This window comes from Sipha flava, unplaced genomic scaffold (genome assembly GCF_003268045.1).
Source record: "Sipha flava isolate LNK unplaced genomic scaffold, YSA_version1 134_pilon_pilon, whole genome shotgun sequence".
In the NCBI taxonomy this organism is placed as follows: domain Eukaryota; kingdom Metazoa; phylum Arthropoda; class Insecta; order Hemiptera; family Aphididae; genus Sipha; species Sipha flava.
Genome location: NW_020271760.1, coordinates 3,001,787 through 3,022,739, shown reverse-complemented (window position 1 = coordinate 3,022,739; position 20,953 = coordinate 3,001,787). Strand labels below are relative to the sequence as shown.

At 25.4% G+C, this 20,953-nt stretch overlaps 3 protein-coding genes across 6 annotated transcripts; 2 read left to right on the top strand and 1 right to left on the bottom strand.

Annotated features, from left to right (window-relative positions):
• Positions 1 to 35: 35 nt before the first annotated feature.
• Positions 36 to 5,043, top strand: LOC112679416 (succinate dehydrogenase cytochrome b556 subunit-like). Its single transcript, XM_025549211.1, has 5 exons — positions 36 to 223; positions 2,269 to 2,322; positions 4,184 to 4,389; positions 4,658 to 4,794; positions 4,871 to 5,043. Exons 1-5 carry the CDS (start codon positions 204 to 206, stop codon positions 4,979 to 4,981), a joined length of 528 nt encoding a protein of 175 aa, XP_025404996.1. The 5' UTR covers positions 36 to 203; the 3' UTR covers positions 4,982 to 5,043.
• Positions 230 to 2,071, top strand: LOC112679413 (peptide-N(4)-(N-acetyl-beta-glucosaminyl)asparagine amidase). The gene has a single exon (XM_025549203.1). It carries the CDS (start codon positions 296 to 298, stop codon positions 2,036 to 2,038), a length of 1,743 nt encoding a protein of 580 aa, XP_025404988.1. The 5' UTR covers positions 230 to 295; the 3' UTR covers positions 2,039 to 2,071.
• Positions 5,044 to 9,879: 4,836 nt separating the features above from the next.
• On the bottom strand, positions 9,880 to 18,615 carry LOC112679415 (oligoribonuclease). Of its 4 annotated transcripts, XM_025549208.1 has the most exons (7): positions 18,397 to 18,606; positions 17,870 to 17,987; positions 15,712 to 15,873; positions 14,828 to 14,921; positions 11,775 to 11,901; positions 10,486 to 10,609; positions 9,880 to 10,159 (listed from the first exon to the last, which is right to left on the bottom strand). In XM_025549208.1, exons 1-6 carry the CDS (start codon positions 18,432 to 18,434, stop codon positions 10,489 to 10,491), a joined length of 660 nt encoding a protein of 219 aa, XP_025404993.1. In that variant the 5' UTR covers positions 18,435 to 18,606; the 3' UTR covers positions 9,880 to 10,159; positions 10,486 to 10,488. The 4 variants fall into 4 exon arrangements, with proteins under 4 accessions (XP_025404993.1, XP_025404992.1, XP_025404995.1 ...); XM_025549207.1 differs by lacking the exon at positions 9,880 to 10,159 and having other exon boundaries at positions 10,444 to 10,609; XM_025549210.1 differs by lacking the exons at positions 9,880 to 10,159; positions 18,397 to 18,606 and adding an exon at positions 18,098 to 18,197 and having other exon boundaries at positions 10,444 to 10,609.
• Positions 18,616 to 20,953: the final 2,338 nt, after the last annotated feature.

The following is a 20,953-nucleotide window of genomic DNA, read 5'->3' as shown; positions in this document are numbered from 1 at the left end:
CTGATGTCAATTGATGGATTGCCTGCTTCTTTTATTACCATTTTCAACAAGCACAATATTCAGTGAATATACCAACACCTCTTATAGTTATCACAATCCCTAAATCTCTGATTAATTTTAGTTTTTTCAACTTCATTTATCAGGAAAATATTTAATTTACAGTGTCCGTGTTTCCAATTGTATTATACATTTTTATCCTCATAATGGCTCTGTATTTAAGAAGGTAATATACTATTGATTTACGTGTAATTAAACTTATTTTTATTTAATTTTAATTAACCACTAACGTTGAAAAATGTTACAAAGTATAAACGATATAAAAAGCAATAGTAGTGATATCTGTTTTCAAGTTGTAAATGTTTTATTAAAACTTATAAATGATATCATAAATTATCCTCATCAACAGAAATTCAGGAGAATATTCTTGGACAGTGACATCATTCAAAATAATCTTTTACCATTTGCTGGTGCCATGGAATTTCTTTTTGAAATTGGGTTTATTTCCGATGAAAATTCTTTAGTGTTACCTCAATCTATAAGCTCAAGTTCACTAATTAGCCATAAACAAGAATTATTAAACATTATTTCAAAAGAAAAAAGATTAAAATTTACTGAAAATAATTTCTTAAAAGAAATTAGTTTAAAGTCTCGAGATGTACTTAACTTTGAAGATAAAATATTACAAAATAAAGCTTTGGAAAAGTTAACTCCAGAAAGTATCGAGTTATTTTTAAATTTTAACAAAAGTACAGAATTATTTTATCATGAACAAATGATGTTGAAATTGATGAAATGGTTTAAAGAAGAATTTTTTGAATGGGTTGATACACCTACCTGCCAATCTTGTTGTAATACTACTAAATTTAAAGGAATAAATCATGAAATCAAGGAAAAAAATGTTAGGTATGCTGAAATCTACGAATGTGAAAATTGTCATTTAATTACTGATTTTAAGAGATATGGTATCTGTGAACAACTATTAATTGTTCGTAAGGGTAGATGTGGTGAATGGGCTTATTGTTTCACTCTTTTCTGTCGAGCACTTGGCTGGGAAGCAAGATTGGTAGTTGACCAAACTGATCATGTGTGGACAGAAGTTTGGTCAGTTCAACAAAAGCGATGGATTCATTGTGATCCTTGTGAAACTGCTCTAGATAAACCATTACTATACGAAAAAGGGTGGGGCAAAAAGTTATCATATATTTTAGCTTATTCTAATGAAGAAGTTCAAGATGTTACCTGGCGCTATACTAGTAACAGTGATGATATTTTAAAAAGAAGAACACTTTGTACAGAAAATGAATTGTTAAATACTATTTTAAGTTTATCACAACAAAGACAAAATAATTTATCATTAATAAGATCTAAGTATCTTGCAGAAAGACGTTTAAAAGAATGTATTGAACTTTTATTTGGTTGTAAAATTACTAATAACGAAAATTATGGAGGCAGAACTTCTGGTGCTCTTACTTGGAGATTAGCTCGTGGAGAAACACAAATAAACCAATTTATTTGGACTCCAACTAAAAGTGAAATTGCGAAAAAAAAATTTGAACTTAAGTATTCTACAGCTATGGATAAATATATTCATGATAATAGCATTTGTGAAGGTTGGCAAAATGGTGTTTATAGTTATAGTTCATTGTTCCGAAAAGAAGAATTAGATTGGAAAAGAGTATATCTATGTAGAGAAGAAAACTGTAAAAAATCAACAGTAGAATGGAAGTTTGATTTCACTTCAACTGATTTAATTGTACGGAGAATATCATTAATTTGTACTTCAACTTTATTTAGCAATGGTCAAATTGAATGGAAATTAATTGGAAATGACTTTACTATGAATTTGCCTGTTATCGAAAACATTCAAGAAGTGATTATTGATCAAATGGATGGTGCTAATTTTGTTACATTAAGTGCATGTTTATTTGGTGGATCTGGTGATTTAGCTTGGCAACACTCTCAAATATTTAGGCAGTCAATACATGATCAAGAATATCCATTTCAAATTACTTTTATTCTTAAAAACAAAAAATTATAAACTTTGTATTAAGTTTTTATAACAAAAAATATATAGGTATTAATAATTATTGTATTAATTTTAATGGGTTTTTTTGAAAGAATATATACATATTGTTTTATAAAAATTGTTATTCATTTTTCATTTATCATATTAATTATAATATAATTAAATAATAAAAATAACATTTTTGTCATTTTGATAATTTCTAATTATTAATTATTATAATTTATTTCTATAAAATATTTCAGTATTCAAGGATTATACATAGCAAGACAAACAATGTCTTTCAAAACTCCAATAATGTAAGTAAATATATCATAGTTATGATTTTTTTTTTGTCTTTGTCATAAACATTACAGCAAAAGTTATGATTTATTAACTTTTTTGTTTTAGTTGTAGATGTTATTTTTAAAAACTGATTAGTACTTTGACTTTGATTTTAATTAAATTAATTCAATAATTCATTATTTGAATACTCGATTATAGTTAATTGGAAAGTGATCAGTCATTTTGATAACACTATTACTTATTTTAATTTGTATTATTGGTTGTATGAAATACAGTTTTTGTAAAAATCAGCAAGTTATTAAAACCGAGTCTGGGGCGTATTTAGACATAATTCTGCCCCCCCCCCCCCCCGGGCGACTCAAATTTTTTTTTAATTTAGGCTTAAAATTTACAAGTAAAATTGTTGGTAATATTTAAAGTAGGTGAATCTTTAATATTTGTGGTTTTTTTTTTATTCTAATTCTGGATCCACTTAGAATAGGCTTTTGTGTAGTTTTTTTTAACATTTGTCTGTGTTTTGAAAGTAATGCTTGTTTTATTTGATTTTTTCACTAAGTATGGACTGACAAAAAGCCCAATTCAGTATTCACAGCCACGCGTAACTTGATTTCGTTATAATATGATCTACATTAAAAAAAATTGAAATGTGTAGGTATCTCACATATAATCAATTTCTTAAATACGAATTCAGGTGAGGACGATCGCCCCTTTGCCTCCCCCTAAAATACACCCCTGAGCCAAGTATTTGTTCTTTGTCATTTTATAATTTGAACAAGACACTGAAAAATAGTATATTTTTTGTGGTAAGACAAAACTAATTACAAATTACGGAATCATAGACTGATTTGTGTATGATTACTTATCACAATCAAAAAATTTAACTAAGAATTTTATGTGTACTATAAATTTACTACAAACATTCAAATCATTTAAGTCAGTGTTTCCCAAACTTTTTGCAATGGCAACTCATACTTAATCATTTTTTGGCTCCGTGACCCCTTACTAAAAAAAAAAAAATCAAGTTAGACTTCACATTATTATACAATATAGACTTTATAGAGGTTGTATAGAGGTATCAATTTACTGCTAAAACAACCGTAATCATGACTGCGAGTGGCGACCTATGAAAAAAATTTCGAGATCCATGGTTTGGGAAACGCTGATTTAAGTAATATATTTGTTTTAATATAATAACTAAATAAATTTCAATTGCAAATAAAAACAGACATTATAAAAATGAAAGGAAATAAACCGTTTTTTTAAATAGCAACACTATTTTGAATATCATATTCGAATAAAGCTATTTTTAAAATAACTGATGTATCAAATATGTTTTTAATTCAAAATTGACTAAATAAGAGTCATTTCAATTTAAAAAAAATAATACATTTTTAAGATTCATAAAAAATGCACAAAAGCATTTATATTTATTTATTATTGTTTTATATTTGAATATTTTTAGATATTAGAATATTGGTTTTAAATAGGTAGGTGTTGTTATTTATAAAACATATTATACTGCCCATACATATACCGTAGTGATGAAAAATTTAAATATGTGTTCATTACCACTAGCTTGTAAAAGCCCTGATTTCATTGGTTATAGTGTTTGATGTAAGTTCTCCAAAGTAATATTTTTCTTTCCATTCTCTTCAATAATAACTTTGCAGTCAATAAGTAATGATTCTCTTACAATATTTAGATCATCTTGATGGCATTAAATGTCCATATGTATACTTAATCCTCAGTTGGTTAAACCCTACCTCTTTTCTTTTTAAAATATTTTGTATGAACAGATTATGATTTTTTAAACCTATTCCATTCGAAATTTCTTTATTTTATCTAACTGATTAAAATCTATTATTATATTTTTAGACATCGTATGATTACCATGCAAGTAAAAAGTGCTCAAGAAGTTGAATACAAAGTTGGAGAGACTCACGATGAGAAAAATTTCAGGCTTCATAGACCTATGTCTCCTCACTTGACCATTTATAAGCCTCAATTAACTAGCATACTATCTATTACACATCGTGGGACTGGTGTTGCGTTGAGTAGTATTACTGCCGGATTAGGAGCATGTAAGTTAGTTTAATGAAAACAGTTTATGGTTATTGATAAAGTTCAGGGGCACCATTTCAGTTTTAAAATAGGGCTGCCAAATTTTTTACCAGGCCACTGTTATAACAATGAATATTTAAATGTAGATATGAAGTTATTTAAAAAATGCTACTCTTCTGGCAGATTATTTTAACTAATGCCCATCAAGTGAACAAAATAAAATTATTGGATATACCCTTCAGAGACCACCTGTATTTTTATTTATCTAAATTATTAAAATAATTACAGTGTTTATTTTCACGGATGTGTCAACATTTGTAGAATTTGTCCATAGCCTACAACTACCATCAGCAGCTATCATGTCTGCCAAAGCATTAGTGGCTTATCCATTCTTCTATCATTTGTGTAATGGTATTAGACATTTGGTGAGATTTTATACATTTATTAGTTAGTGCTCATTTAAGTTGAATTATATTAATTATAACTATTCATTTTCTTTAGATATGGGATGCTGGTAAATGTTTGACCATAAAACAAGTATATTCAACTGGTTATGGTGTGATTGCTGGTAGCATCATTTTGACAATAATTTCTCTAGCCTATAGTACTTAAAATGAAAATATTTTATGTTATTCAGTTATTTCAAAGTATAAAATATTCATTTAATAGCAAAATTTGTATTTCTCATTCATTTATTTAAAATAGTAGTAACCAAATTATCTACTTAGGTACTTTTATTATTTTGAGCATTGTCATCAAAGGTTATGCTTTTATATTTACATACTATTTATTTTGTATGTATGCACATAATAAAGTATTAATACAATTTAAGAACTGTGTATCTATGTATATTTAATCAAAACTAGGTACTGGAATTCAAATAATTAGAAACAGAAGTTATAATGTCTAACATTTTTCAATTTTTTTTCAAAACAAATATCTACTACCATAGATATAAGTATGAATTAATAACAATAGTTATATTCATGATAAATTTATGTATTTTTTTTTTATTTTGTTAAAAGATATTTAAAATATGTTTTTTTTAAACAATGAGTAAGTTGATTACTATATACATTGGCGCAATTTAGGGAGGGCTTGGGTGTGCTTAGTATCTCCAAATGTGTTCATGTTAATTTACATTTAAATACTCATTACTTATTATGTATAGAAAAATAGAGTTTCAAAAAGTTGAAAAGTGAAAGTCCTCATTTACAGCGTATTTTTACCGTTTCAGGACAGTTTTTTTTCTTACTCCTAGATAAACTATTAAGATTTTAAAAAAAATTACCTATTTAAAGAACCACTGCATGCCAATTTAAAATCTAAACATTTCCTAGAAAAAACTTTTGGACCAGTATTTCTATGCGAAAAAGTGTTAAAAAAAAATAAAATACAAACATCATTATAAAACCATAATATTCTTCGATTCAATTAGAATTTGAAAGTGATCATGTGATGAAATATTTGTGTTTACTGACGGGTAATTCATTATATGCGCAATAAAAATATAAAATCAAAGCCATCAATTTAAACTTAGAAATATTCAAATATTTACCAAATATTTTAGTAACTGTTAAATTATATGGGTTGTGGGTGTATATTACCATTAAGAAACATGAAAAAGATAGAAGGCTTCAGCACCCCCAGTTTTTTCATTGAAATTGCGCCTAGGACTATATAATTTATATAGTTTATAGTACACGATTGACTTGTAGAGGAAATTGTTCATTTACGCATCAGAATGTTTTATTTTTATTTTTTGTTTTTATACATTAATCAAATCTCTAGAGCAATTTATTTTTAGATGATGATTAATGTTACCAGGGAGTGATAAGGACATATTGGCTTTTTATTTTCAATCTGTATGTTAATTCTCTTGAATAGGAATGAACTGTGCTTCGCACAGGTGCAATTCTGATACTATATACTACAGAATGTCTTTTCCTAACAGCCTTGGTTTAAGATGTATATATCTTATATATATCTATATATTAAGTATATCATAAACCGTGCCAACAGCATGAGGATTCCTATGGAGCTCCAATGGAACTTTATTTTTACTCCAGGGACGCCATTCCAGTAATCCGAATTGCTTATCCCAGGGAGTTCCAAATTAAGATTTCAGATAGGGACCCTGCGGAAGCTCTTCAAAATCTTAAATTTGCATTCCTGAGTAGCTCCTCATAACCCAACATTTGGACTCCTGAGTTACCTAGCTCCAATAAAAACAATCCTTTGCGATTATATATATATTTATTAATTGTCAGATGTTTTTATAAATACCTACATTATATGATATATGTAATCAGAAATGTAAATTCTGTAAATTTTGAAAATAATTTAAACATGTTAAAATTATAATTCTGTATAGTTGTTAGTGAATCACTAATTCTAGAATGTAATATAAATATACTAATACACTTTTATGAGCATATTGTGTTATTTTTTTTTACAAGGTATTAATTTCTAATTCAGTTTCATCCCTAATAAATGGCCTCTTGAAATGGCTTGACCCACAGTTCCTCGACTCTGGATCCGCCCCTGTAGATAAACATTGTATTTTTGAACTATTTATTATTGTGATAAAGAAATTTGCAGTAATGACAGTTATAAATTATACATGAAAGCAATAATTTACTAAATTAATATTGGTGAAGTCAAAATTAAGAAATACTAGGTACACTTCAAGAGAGATTAAATAGCTTAACTATGGACAGGAGCGGATTGGCTTATCGGGAAATCGGGAATCTTCCTGATGGGCCAATCCTTGTTTGGGCCGCTCTATATTATTATATAATTTCCAAAAAAGTTTTATTTTGTAAAATAAATAAAAACTATTAAAAAAATAAATACATGTTTAAAGATGCATTAAGATCAAACTAATTATGTAACTTACCCAAAACTATTATAGCTATAATTATAGTAAAATTATTGTAGATCTTACTAATTTAGGAGTGAAACTAAACAAATTTTGAAATTGATGCAAAATAATAGCATTTTGTTTGGGAGGGAGAGGAATAAAATAGTTTAATTTGTGGTTCATGGGCTGGTTTGTTTCATATTTCCTGGGCCGAAAATAATTGCCAATCCACCCCTGACTATATAGCAAGAAATTGCTAAAAATGTAAATCCTAATGACATTATTGATGATTTTGAAAATTCGACTTAACGTAGAATTGTGTGAAATGATCAAGTATATTTTTGTTTATTTACACTATTTAAATATAATACTCAAATCATTTGAAGTGTTATATATTTAATTTGTTTTCTTGTAATTTATTTTAAATTATACTGATGAAAACAGTTATAATTAGGGTTGGGATTTTAATGTTCTTCAAAATCGCAAAAAAATGACCTTAAAAAAATGCAAAAATGACAAAAAACTAAAAAAATGCATTTAAAATAGCTTTTTAAAGTTGGTTACACTAAATCACAAGAGCGTGCCTTCTGTTATTTCCCAATAAGTTTTTGTAGATATTCATATTTTTTTCTTGTTCTTCAATTTGTTCTCTTCGTTGTACTCCATTTATAAATTTGTCTCTTGATATATATTATATCGTAAAACGTTTATCAACAGCAACTTTTACATTGCATACCAACACTAATCTGTCGGTAAAAAAAAATTGATAATCTATAATTTTAAATTCAAAAACACCAAAAATGATTTAAAAACCCTAAAAAATGAGAAAAATGACTTTAAAATCAAAAATTGTCAAAAAATGCAAAATAGAATTTCTTATTCTTAATTAAAAATACCTAAAACATATCTGTAACAAAACGAGTATCGTACAGAAAGCTTTAGAAAAAAATGCTAAGTGCATCGAAATCCCAGCCCGTTATAACGAAAAAGAAATGGCCATTGAATCACTTTTTTTAAGAAAAAAATTTTAATTTTAAATTAAACAATTATTTCGACATTTGTGTATATTTTAACCAGCATTTTGAACGCTTAAAATAATTTCCAGTGTGAGGGGGGGGGCAGTAATAGTGATATCCTTCTGCATACCCTAAAAAAGAGATCCGTGCTTATGCTGGAAAGTATTTAGACTTGGGTTTGGAGCTCGAGGTACAGCATCAGGACTCTTGAAATCACTCTTCCAATCATACTTGTACAATCTCGTCATTAATGACAATTAAAATGCTTATCTATTTTAAAAGATACCTTATACATGATCATCTATCATTTATATTCGTAATAAAAGGTTTATTTATTTTACTCTATATTTTACCCCTAGAGCCCCTAGGCCCCACTGCATATAACTATAAGTCATAAAATGTCACTTTATCGTTAATTATATCTACCAATTTGAATTATTAATTTAGAATATTTATATTGTAAATTCAAAACAACCGATGTATGCATATATTGATTAGTATGCTGTGTCGTCTTATGGCAATTTGCATGGTGAGATTTAAATTTAAATAAAGGCATATTTATTTTACTTTTTTTGTAATTTTAAAATTTAATCAGAAAGTATTTTGAAATTTGATTTTATGTACACCAGATTACATTTTACATAATTCTTTAACAAATTTTTTTTTTGCTATTATTATACACAAAGCATCTTCTGAGTAACATTTCCACAATTTCACACAATTGTTCGAAATAATGCACAACACTGTCTGTAATACTGGATCGCCTTTAGGGATCAATTTTCACTTTGTAGTTTGCAAAATAAAACATTAAAATATTAAAACATCAAAATAAAACAAGACATTTTAAATAAAAAAGTTATTGCGATACGTGACGGGCAAAATAGGTATTGTTTGCTGACTAGTGCACACAGTACAATTCATAGACATATTAAGATCTTTACATGTCTATGGTACAATCACAGATTATATTAAATGTTTAATATAATCTGCGGTACAATGAAGTCGCTCCACGCCAGCGCAAGTAATATCATAACGAACAGAAATAATATTGAGTATAAATACTGATAATGACCTAATGGTTAAATGTAATTGTTGACAAATTGTCCAAGATTATACAATTTATTTATTTCGTAGTACATTAATAGTATATTAATGCAGTGGTAAATTAGATAAAAATAAATACGGGCCAATCGGCGATCACTATTATAAGTTTTTCTGCAGAGATTATGATCCCATGTCGAACAAAAGCACACAGTTGGTTAAGCGCATAACTATTTACTGGATATAGTAATTGAAAGTATGGCGTAAAAATTTTCTAATAATAGTGAATTTTTGACAGAAATGGCCTTTTTGTCAATTTTTTGCACAAAAGAAAAAATTACCATATCAAGCTTTTAAAACTTTATCAAAAAAGATATTGAAATTTACCAAAAACAAAACTGTATTATTAGTTTTTAAATTCGATCAATATTAAACCAACAGTGAAACAGTTTTCATCTCTATGAATCGACATTATTGCCAAGCCATTCAATCTAGTTTGCAATTTAATTTAATTAAGTGCATTAATTTGACAAATAGTTTTTTAAAAGTTTTATATAATAATTTAGCTTCACTTTAGTCATATTTCTTAAATATATTTTGATTAGGTTAGTAGCAAGAATTTGAAATAGTTTGAAGACACTTCTTCATTATAGACAGTTATAACTATGCTCTGTAAATAATAACAAATATAACATATTATCGGAAACTGTAGGGGTCCAGACCTCATAAATCTGCCACTGATTATTAAAAAATAGTTATGTTGGAATAAAGCTTCTCCTTTACCTACTAGACGGCTTCAAGACAAATGGTGGTGTTCCTTACATTTGAATGAAGATACAATACTTGAAGAATATCTTCAAGACCTTTAATCTATATATTAATAACAAGATGGATCATATATTGTACAACAACCTAAATTTTCATTAAGTGTATAATAAAATTAAATATTGATTAAGAGGAAAGATAGTTGGTGATTGTTGATAGAATAAAATGCAAAAAACATAAGGTTTCAGGGGTACAATTTTGATTAAAAATCTTACATTTTGAGATTAAAATATTAATATATAATTAGATAATAGAAATAAACTTATATTTTTGTATTAATATTATGATTCATTGAAATGGTCATACAAATTTAATAAATTTAAGTATGAATAAAATGTTGGTAAAATTATTCTAGAATATAATTAAATTACCTTTTACAACATGAAATGATTTTTGTAAAATTGTAGTTCTAGTAAACTGTCTTTAATATCATCAAGTGCTCTATGGCTACCCAATTTTTTTGGTGCTTTATTTATTATCTCTGGTTTCCAGCGTCTAAAATTAAATTTTAAACTTGGTAAATAATACTTATGGATAGATACATTTTTAAAATAATTATATAATAAATATTATAACAATGATAAATAAAATAATGATAACTTAACTCATTAGCGCCTTAAATTGCCATGTGGTAATGTAGATCAGCAGTTCCTAACCCATGGGCTGAGAGCAGGGTAGTACGGGGTCGTGAACTATATTATATTAATATTATTTACATTATTTTTAAAATATTAAATATCAGCAAGCGTAGAAGATTTGTTGATTGAACTTTCATGTTGTTTCAATTGTTATTTAAAACTACATCATTATTACCAAGTCTAGTTAAATATTTAACAAGGCTTTCCAGCTATCTCTAAATTTCACTTAAAACTTGATGGGCTATATTTCAACAATCTGTGTATCTGTGTAGACGAGCTTTTTTTTCTTTTAAAAAATAAATAAAGAAATAAACTGAATTTTGAAAGTGATTTAGGCTAAAACTTTTCAGTTTTAATCCAGATATCGATTCTATTGTGGACGACAATCAAAAATCACATTAAATTGTTTAACTGTTGAATAATCTGGTTCAATGAAGTTTATTTTTTATTTTTTGATTAACAATTGTTTTTTAATAAATAAATTAAACAAACTTATGTATATGTATATTATACATATATAACTATTGATGAGCCTTAATGATTTTATATGAAATTGGTGGTTCGCACTACTAAAAAGGTTGGGAACTGCTGATGTAGATAATATAAAATGAATTTATTGAGTTTTTATAAAATAAGTTAAAAGTTCCTAGTGTTTCCATATGGCAACAGCTTTTATTTCAAAAACGAATGTTAATATTATTTTTTTGTTTACAAGTATTTTTGAGGTTTAATAAATGTTTTCAAAAACATTTTTATAAAAAATTTGATTAAAAAAACTCAGGCACTAATGGATTAATATTTTCTGTATATTTATTATCTTGCTGAAAATTGAAAATCTTTAAAGTTGGGTATGGCAATGTGTTTTTTTTAATGTTTATAAGTCTGAAATAATAGGTTAGTAACACCATTAATTTTTGAGTATATAAAATCAATAGTAGTACCAATATAAATACCATATAAAAAATATTTTAGTAAATTGAATTACATTGTTAATTAAAATTAGTATTATATTTAAGCCATACTTAAACAACTCTTTAAGGGTGGATACATCTATTAATCGATAACTTAATTGACTTTCAAGTTTTGGCATGTATTTTTTGATAAAAGTTCTATCCATGTAAATTGAATTGCCAGCTAATGGACACATTCCTGAAAACAAAATATTTATAATTAATAAATGTATCTAATCAAGGTTATACATATGTAAATATTCTATTAAAATGTGTTTAAATAATTATTTTTAAGTTAAAAATGGATTATTTTATTTTAACTCAAATTTTCTATTTATAATGAAAAAAATTGAGAATATTTTGAATTATTTACATTTCTATTTTAAGGAAAAAGAAAACTGTCAATTGTATACACTAATTTAATTGTAAAAATGTTTAAGGCGATAAAAGTGCTTTAAAAATTACATAATCCCAAGATTATCTCGAAAGCCTGCAATTTCTACTCTAAACTAAGGGATGGCAAGTTGTAACATATATACATGGGTCCAAAATATAGTTGTCATTGATATATTTTTGTTTAAAACTATTATAATTACATAACTATCGGTACATGATGTACTCTATTCTAAACAATTCCCTAAGTCAATGGTATTTTGTAAACCGGCCAGCTAATAATTATGCAAGTCCTTGTACCAGTGGTAAATTTCTCTCTCATTGCTGGATTTTCGTTGTGTTCACAAGAATATTTTTTTGTTATTATCACGTTGGTGTTCCAGAAGTAACACAACTATGTGTTACCGTGGAAGACGTTCATCTGCATGTAACCTGGAGTGGATGGATGTTAAGTACATCAAATTATTTTTATTTTTTATTTTTTCAGCTTTAAGTTCCATCGAGGAATTGAATACAAAATTATTATTATTAAAAATCTTATATCTGGTTGGTACAAAAACTGAATTAAATTGTTATGACTATTATTAGGAAAATAGCACCATGTTTATCCAAAGAGATTCAATTTTTTCTCATTAATACATCTTATTTTTTTTCTATAATTATGTACTTATACGGGTACAGTTCGTACAGAAATGTGTGCTACGCAATTCATGTTTTGAACAGTAAAATCAATGTATAATATCACACCAGAGTATATTTCATATTAATATAGTTTATTTATAGTCTTAATGATTTTTCATAATATAGATAGCAGGTACATTGAATACACCATCATACTTCTATGGCTTTATCTACATACTTGTGTGTGTCGTATAATAGTCCATATTACATATTATAATATGCAATTTTTGTTAACAATATACATTTTTTTTAAAAAATAAGATATGGGCTTGGAAGGGCGGCGGCCTCTAGGGCCCCACTGCATGTAACTATAAGTCAAAAAATGTCATTTTATCGTTAATTATATCTACCAATTTGAATTATTAATTTAGAATATTTATATTGTAAATTCAAAACAACCGATGTATGCATATATTGATTAGTATGCTGTGTCTTATGGCAATTTGCATGGTGAGATTTAAATTTAAATAAAGGCATATTTATTTTATTTTTTTTGTAATTTTAAAATTTAATCAGAAAGTACTTTGAAATTTGATTTTATGTACACCAGATTACATTTTACATAATTCTTTAACAATTTTTTTTTTTTTTTGCTATTATTAAACATAAAGCTTCTTCTGAGTAAAATTTCCACAATTTCACACAATTGTTCGTAATAATGCACAACACTATCTGTAATACTGGATCGTCTTTAGGAATCAATTTTCACTTCGCAAATTTTGCAAAATAAAACATTAACTATTATGTATTAATTTTTCAATTATTATTATCAACGGAAAATACACTTTCACCAAACTCAGAAATTAAACATTTAAGGCGTTGAGACAACGATTGCTTATCTTTAGGCAATATAAAACAAGACATTTTAAATAAAAAAGTTATTGAGATACGTGACAGGCAAAATAGGTATTATCTGCTGACCATCCATATATATAAAATAGCACCATGTGTGTCCAAAGAGATTCAAATTTTTATTTATTTTATATTTCCATCTATATTCTGGTTTTGATAGATTAATTGATGAATTGGACGTGGGGACAAATGAACATAAAATATATATATATATAAATCAGTAAATAAAATAAATAGTTATTTATATTTATTATAATATGTAAATTTTAATGTCATAAATATTCATTCAAAAAAACTTTACCATCGCAATTTGAATTAATTAATGACATCTTACACGTACACTTGAATGCAATTTGTACACGACTAACACGGTTATAGATGTGTATTGTCGTGTCTCGTGTATCACCGTGTTTCGATAAAGTATGATAATTATTACAAGTTGTAAAAACCAATAAGTTATATATATTGATATAAAAGGTACCTATTGCCAAAAGAATAAAATTTGATAAGGTATGATACATGATACAATACCATTAGTTACATTATGAACATAAAATATCAAAGGTTTTATAATTTATAAAAATATATATATATTTTTTTTCATTTATCCCCACGTTCAAATGGCTATGTCCATTTGTCTCTATTCGAAATTAAGAAAAGAAAAATAAATATAAATTTTTACTTTTAAAATATCAGTATTGTTTAATATGATTTAATAAAAATTTTAACATACATTCACTTATTTTTTTATGTATAAGTTATAGAAATTATTTGAAGAGTGGTACCATAACTGATTATCTCCAATATAATCATGGTTTTACTTTTTTAATTAACAAACAGTTTTGTCGTCATTAAGGTGTTATAAATGGGTAACTTTATTCATTAGATAAACTTATAACATGTAAATAGAGTTGCTAAGTATTTAGAATTCGGTGCCGTTTTTGGAGATAATAAAATAAAAATATTTTTTTTATTTAAATGCAATCAATTTAATTATTCAGCTTATTATGTAAACTAAAAATTTTTTAGATATGGAGTTACTTGGTTATTGCACCGGACCCTTAATTTTTGTTACCACTTTTGGAAATATTTGTTTTGGTATTTACTTTGTAATATTGAGCCTATCCTTGCTTTATAAGATAAACATTTTTAAATTATTTTTTATTTCAATTAATACAATATAATTTGTACAAACCAACCTTTAGGAGCAAATGGTTTGATAAAATCGTACAACATTTGGTCAGCTTGTTCAATTGATATATTGCTTTTTTTAACATTTTCAATCAGACCACTCTATAAATAAAAATAAATAATTAAAATAATCTCATTCTTAACTATAGTAATTATTATGAGCAATTATTAGGTGTATATAAATTGTAAATAATATAATGTAAATTAAGATTAAATTTAATAATTTAATTTTATAGTCTAAACTAGAAATGCCAACCCCTGTTATTGGCTAGATTATTATGTTTAAATTCCTTATTTTTTAATATACCACATATTATATTAATTATTTTTATATTATGAAAATAGCATTGGAAATTTAAGAATGATCCTTTTTTACCTATTAAGAATAGCTGATGAATAAAGATTGGATTCTAAATAGTAAAATTTGAGTTCATATGAAAAAAAAAGTTGAACAAAGTATCTTTAATGAAAATACTTAAACTATGTTAACTAAATATAATATAATAATGAGTATAATTATAAATTGCAATTGGTCTAGAATTTAATGAGCAATCACAGTAAATTATTAAAATTAAGAATATTTTTATTTTTTTTTATGTAGATTTTTATACCTAGATTTTTTTTTTTTATCAATAATTTCAAGAAAAACAAGCAAAAAATGTTTTTCTTAAAATACGATTAGAAGTATTTTTTCTACATAAACTTGAATTTGTAAAAAAAAAATTTAATTCTAATTATTAAAATTGCTCTTATATAATCAGTTTATCTAGATATTTTGAAAATATTGTGCATTGTAAAATAAAAAGCAATTAATAATATTAATAGTTGTAATAAATATATTTTCTTTAAAAGAAAATCATAAATTTATAAAATTATATGTTCATATATTTACCAATGTATGCTGTTTTAAAGGCCACTCTTCCATATTTTCTAATATTTCATCTGGTTGGTGTATAATAATATTTGAACTCTCAGCTAATATTTTTAAATTTCCATCAGTGACAATTATAGCTGCTTCAATAAGAGTATGTTTATTTACATCTAATCCTGTCATCTGAAAATCAAGAACTCAATTTTACAAAAAAAAAAAAAAAAAGAAATACAAAATTTAATTTGAAAATAAAATATGTATTCATCATCAATTATGTAGTAAATATGGTGATTTAACACATAAACAAGACATTAGTATTTCACAATGTAAAGTATACTCATTTTCATTATTATGAATAGTAAGAGTTATTCAAATTATGCTATATTATACAGAGAATTAAAAGTTAAGTAAAATAGTTTTTCTTTATTCATTTAAATCTTGGAGATACAAGAAACTTCTGCCAATGATTATTAAATTCTGAATGAAAGTGTTTCTTTATTTTTCAGTCAAATTTTAATACTAGATATTAAACTAAATATTAATTAAAAAATATAAATTTTCAAATTTAAATAGAATGTGGAATATTAGGAATATCTTTAATAGATTCAAAATATTTCAAAATAGCAAAAATTAAGGATATCAATGATACTGATTTAAATTTAAAAGCATGCAATAACTGAATCATAATTTCTTTAATTTATTAAATATTAAATTAAAAACAGTAGCCATAAATAAAACTGCATATATGTAATGAATATAGATTAGGGAATTTGGTAATATTTAATCTGACTTGATATAAACTTGCAGATATTGTTTCCATGAATATTTAAAAGTTTTTTGAGTTGTTTTAAACTGAAACATATTTGATTATATTTAAAGGTTATTGTTTCTATTTTCTGTAAATCAAACCTTCTTTGCTCATTATTGATTTAATTATGATTAAGATAATTTCTAATCAAAGAAAATAAAATAGAACATAAAAATGGTATTAACAAAAGTAGGATAGACAACTCATATTGTATCAATAATGAAGTTAGATAGGATGATTTTAGGTGCAGGCTAGAAATATATTTAATATCAAGAGTTAATGATTGAATTCCAAGAAGCTAAGATATTTTATACCTTAGAGTTATCTTAACAGTTAAGCTTATCAAAAATTCCTTTTCAATACAAATAGTCACTAATTCATAATCATTTTTAAAGGGTTGTTTATGTACAATTTATTTCCAAATGAAAACTGTGTATTTTTTAAATTAGTTGATTAGGAAACAAAAAATTTTGTTCAGTGAAAATATTTTGTCACCTAACTCAAACTTTTTTGTCATAAAGCCCTCCAAATCGAATGTAAGACTGTCAAGATATCCTTAAACAAAATCGTTCATTATTTTTTCTTAATTATACATTAAAATTACATATACTATTTCACACAGATTAATGATTAATATGTATAATAAATTTACATTTTTTTAATATACTTTGAGAAGACTTTATAATAGTATTAAGCTTTATACATGAATAAATAAAAACAAATTAAGGTTTTAAAAAAATAATCTAGATGAAATAAATATTTCATGAATCTCCAGTTATGTAAACACGGCTTTCTAGGAAGCCATGGTTCCCAATTTGAGAAGCATTGGCCTAATTGAAAGTATTTTGAAAGACTGAGCATAATACAATTAATCATGGTCGCCCGCAAGAAATTTATCAGGGAGGGGGAGGGGCATAATTAAATCAAACACCAAAATTATATTAAAAAATACACTCCTAGCAAAAAATAAAATATATCAGAATTATATACACTTAAGTCGTTATTAAATAAAAACTGAAGTCTTCGCAATTGTTCAATTGCAAACTTTGTTATTAATTGTTCAATTAATTTTTTCCAGGGGGATAAATGCCCCGTCTTGCCCCTCCTTTCTAGGCGCTCATGCAATTATTAGATAATTAAATCTTAGATTGGTTAGCACTTGCGTTAGGGTTTAATATGAAACATTGCATTGTTTTTAAAAAATAATTCAAAATATTCAAAACATAAATCAGTTACTAATATTACATAACATTATACTGAAAATTATTTTTATATATTATTTAAGTCTAAATATTATTATGTGCATATTACAGATAGGATGGAATATCATAAAATTAAATCTTTTTTAAATAGAATGATTACAGAACATACCTCACCATCAAACCATATAATATTGTGTTTAGAATTATTAATATTTTGTTCTGCTAGAGAATATTGACTAAATGGTTGAACTATTTCAGTATTCATTTTTCTTTCTAAATGAGTTAACCTGAAATACATTAAGCATAAGATGATATAAAATAAAAAAATTTAATTAGAGATTAATAGTATTATCAAGTTAACTTGATTTTTTATTTTTCTGAAAAATAATATAAGTACCTAATATAAATGTTATATTATTATTTTAAGTATACATTTAAAAAAAATATTCAATTTACAATAGCAATAGGTATTTTTATAGGAGATATTGGTAGTGACAAAAACTCTTGAAGAGTTGTGATGCTAATAAAGAAGAAGAGACAACTGCAGTATTTGATTTTTTCTTTTTATTAATAATGAATTTTCTTTGTTTTAAAATCAGTCAATTTAAGTTGTAATATATTGTTATTTTTTATGTTTATCTAAATATTTTTGAATACAGAATGAATGAATAACTTGTATAACTAAGAACAACTCACTTCTTCTTAAAAAAAATTAAGAATTTAAACTTATTCATGTGATTTTTAATTTCTACAGTTGATGTCTTCACTGGAAATTCCACTTTCAGTTAATTGCTTAAATATTGTATAAATTTAAGAAATACGTTATGTGGTCTGTACCACAGATATATATATATATATATATTATACTAGATAGTCGACTCTGTATAGACTATGCGCATATAAGCATAGTGTACATTGTTAGAGAACCTAATGAAAATACTGTTCTACGATTGGCTCTAATCCCAATGGGATTAGATAACCTTCGCTATCAATTATCTGTTACCAGTTATCAAAACATTGTTTCAAATTAAATATGTTAGTTATGGTAACTAAAAATAAAAAATAATAGAAATAATTGTAAATCATATAATCATATCAACAAATAATATAACTTAATATTTTGTATTACTTATCAGTCTGTAAAAATCAAAAAATAAGAACATATCATTGTAAAATCAATACATTCATCACTTTTTTCAAAATATAAAAATATAAATTATTATAATAGTTAAAATATTTATCCTATAAGTATTTAAAAAAAAAAATATTATAAAATATGAATTAGAAATTCAAATTTTCTACCTATAAAAAAATATACATATACTAATACTGTAGAATACATAAATAAAACTTTTAAAATAAATAATTGTTATTCATATCAACAAATAATATAAATTAAAATTTTGTACAACTGTTCAGTCTATAAAAATCTAAAAAAAAAAAAACTGTAAAATACTTTATTAGCAAATAATTCGTTGGCCATTCGGAATACTGGTTAGTTAGTTAGTAGTTCCAATGATTAAAAATTAACTCCCCAAATTCAGAAACCTAATTATTGATATCTTCTATACATGATATGTTTGATCTGATGTTAACGGTGTTCTCAATTTCTCCCAAAATGTCATTTGTATATTTTTTTGGAATTATCATTTTGTCAAATTTCAAATTCCAAAAAAAAAGTTAAAAGTTGAAAAGCATTAAAACGTCTTTAAAATATTCAAAATTCAGAAATTTGATAACTGATCATTTTCATGATTTATGAAATTCAGATAATTGATAATGAAGTCGTTATTTCACTAAGATTACAGCCAATAGTAGAAAAGTATTTTTACTTTTACTTTTTATATTATTAAATATAACATTTTCGTTTTCTTTATGGTACAGTGTACTGGCGTTTTTGAAAAACTCAGCTGTCGGATCTAAATTGTAGATTTAGGACAAAGTCCCCCAAAAAAAATCGCAAAAAAAAGGGTGTCCGATAAAGTAGAAAAGTTCCGAAATTTATACTAACTGACTTGTGTTTTATAACAATCAAAAAAAAAAAAAAAAACTATAAACAAAACAATCATATACAACTACTTAAATTATATTATAAACGAATTAATTAACTTATTGTATTTTATCAGTGGCGTAGCTAGGATTTTCTGAAGGAGGGTGTTAATTATAATTATTAAATATTATATATAATACGTACAAACTAAAACTTTTATTTTAATTAATTAATATGTATACATAATGTCTGTAATAGAGATGTAATGTATATTCGAATTCGGATAGCTTTACCATAAATCATTCGAATATTTGACTATTCGAATATCAGTATTCGATGCTACAATACCTATTATTATTAAACGTTTTGTGTTGCACGAAAACGTAAACGAATAATTTTCGTCACGTATTGTTGCAATCGCGATAATGTTAACCTGTGTATATATAATTAGTATTGTGCATTATTTTATATTTCATATTATATTATCGATTTACCTAGATTCCTATAATAATGTAATATATGATACGGCTCAAGGGGGGTGTCATATCTACCAAACACCCCCCTTGTATACGCCACTGTATTTTATACTTATTTGTGTTTTATAACGATTAAAAAAAATAAATAAATAAATACTGTAAACAATCACACACAATTTTTGGGAGACTCCCAGTCAACCTCCACGTGGTATCTCCTGGGTAACGCTAATAGACTGAAGGGATTCAACTCCGATAACCCAAAAATGTATGCGGGACTCAACTACGATAACCCAAAAATATTTGCGGAACTCAATTCAATATTTGGGACTCAATTTAATATTACCGAAAATAAAACCCTGTTTAGTTAGCTATTAATCGGTGAAGTTAGATTTGTATCTTAATTATTTTAATTTAATTCATTGATCATACTTTAATACTTTATATCATAATTTATTAAAGTATGATCAATGAATTAAAAATTTAAGATATTAATATTTTATTCTACCATTGATTATAAATACTATTATTTATAATCAATGATTCTAATAATGTCATAGTATTAATCAACACATATATTTGATCCTTCTGTACAAGTACTAAAGGAATGTTTATTTAAAAGCAAAAACAGATTTTAACTTATTTGGATTTAAAAAACAATAGTTAAGTCAATGGGATATGTACTGCAGAAAATGATTGGTATTGAATGATTAATGTCAAATTTATTGAGTTTTAAGATATTTTTCGATTATCATTAGGTATTATTTTGGTCGAGTTAATTATATTAGAA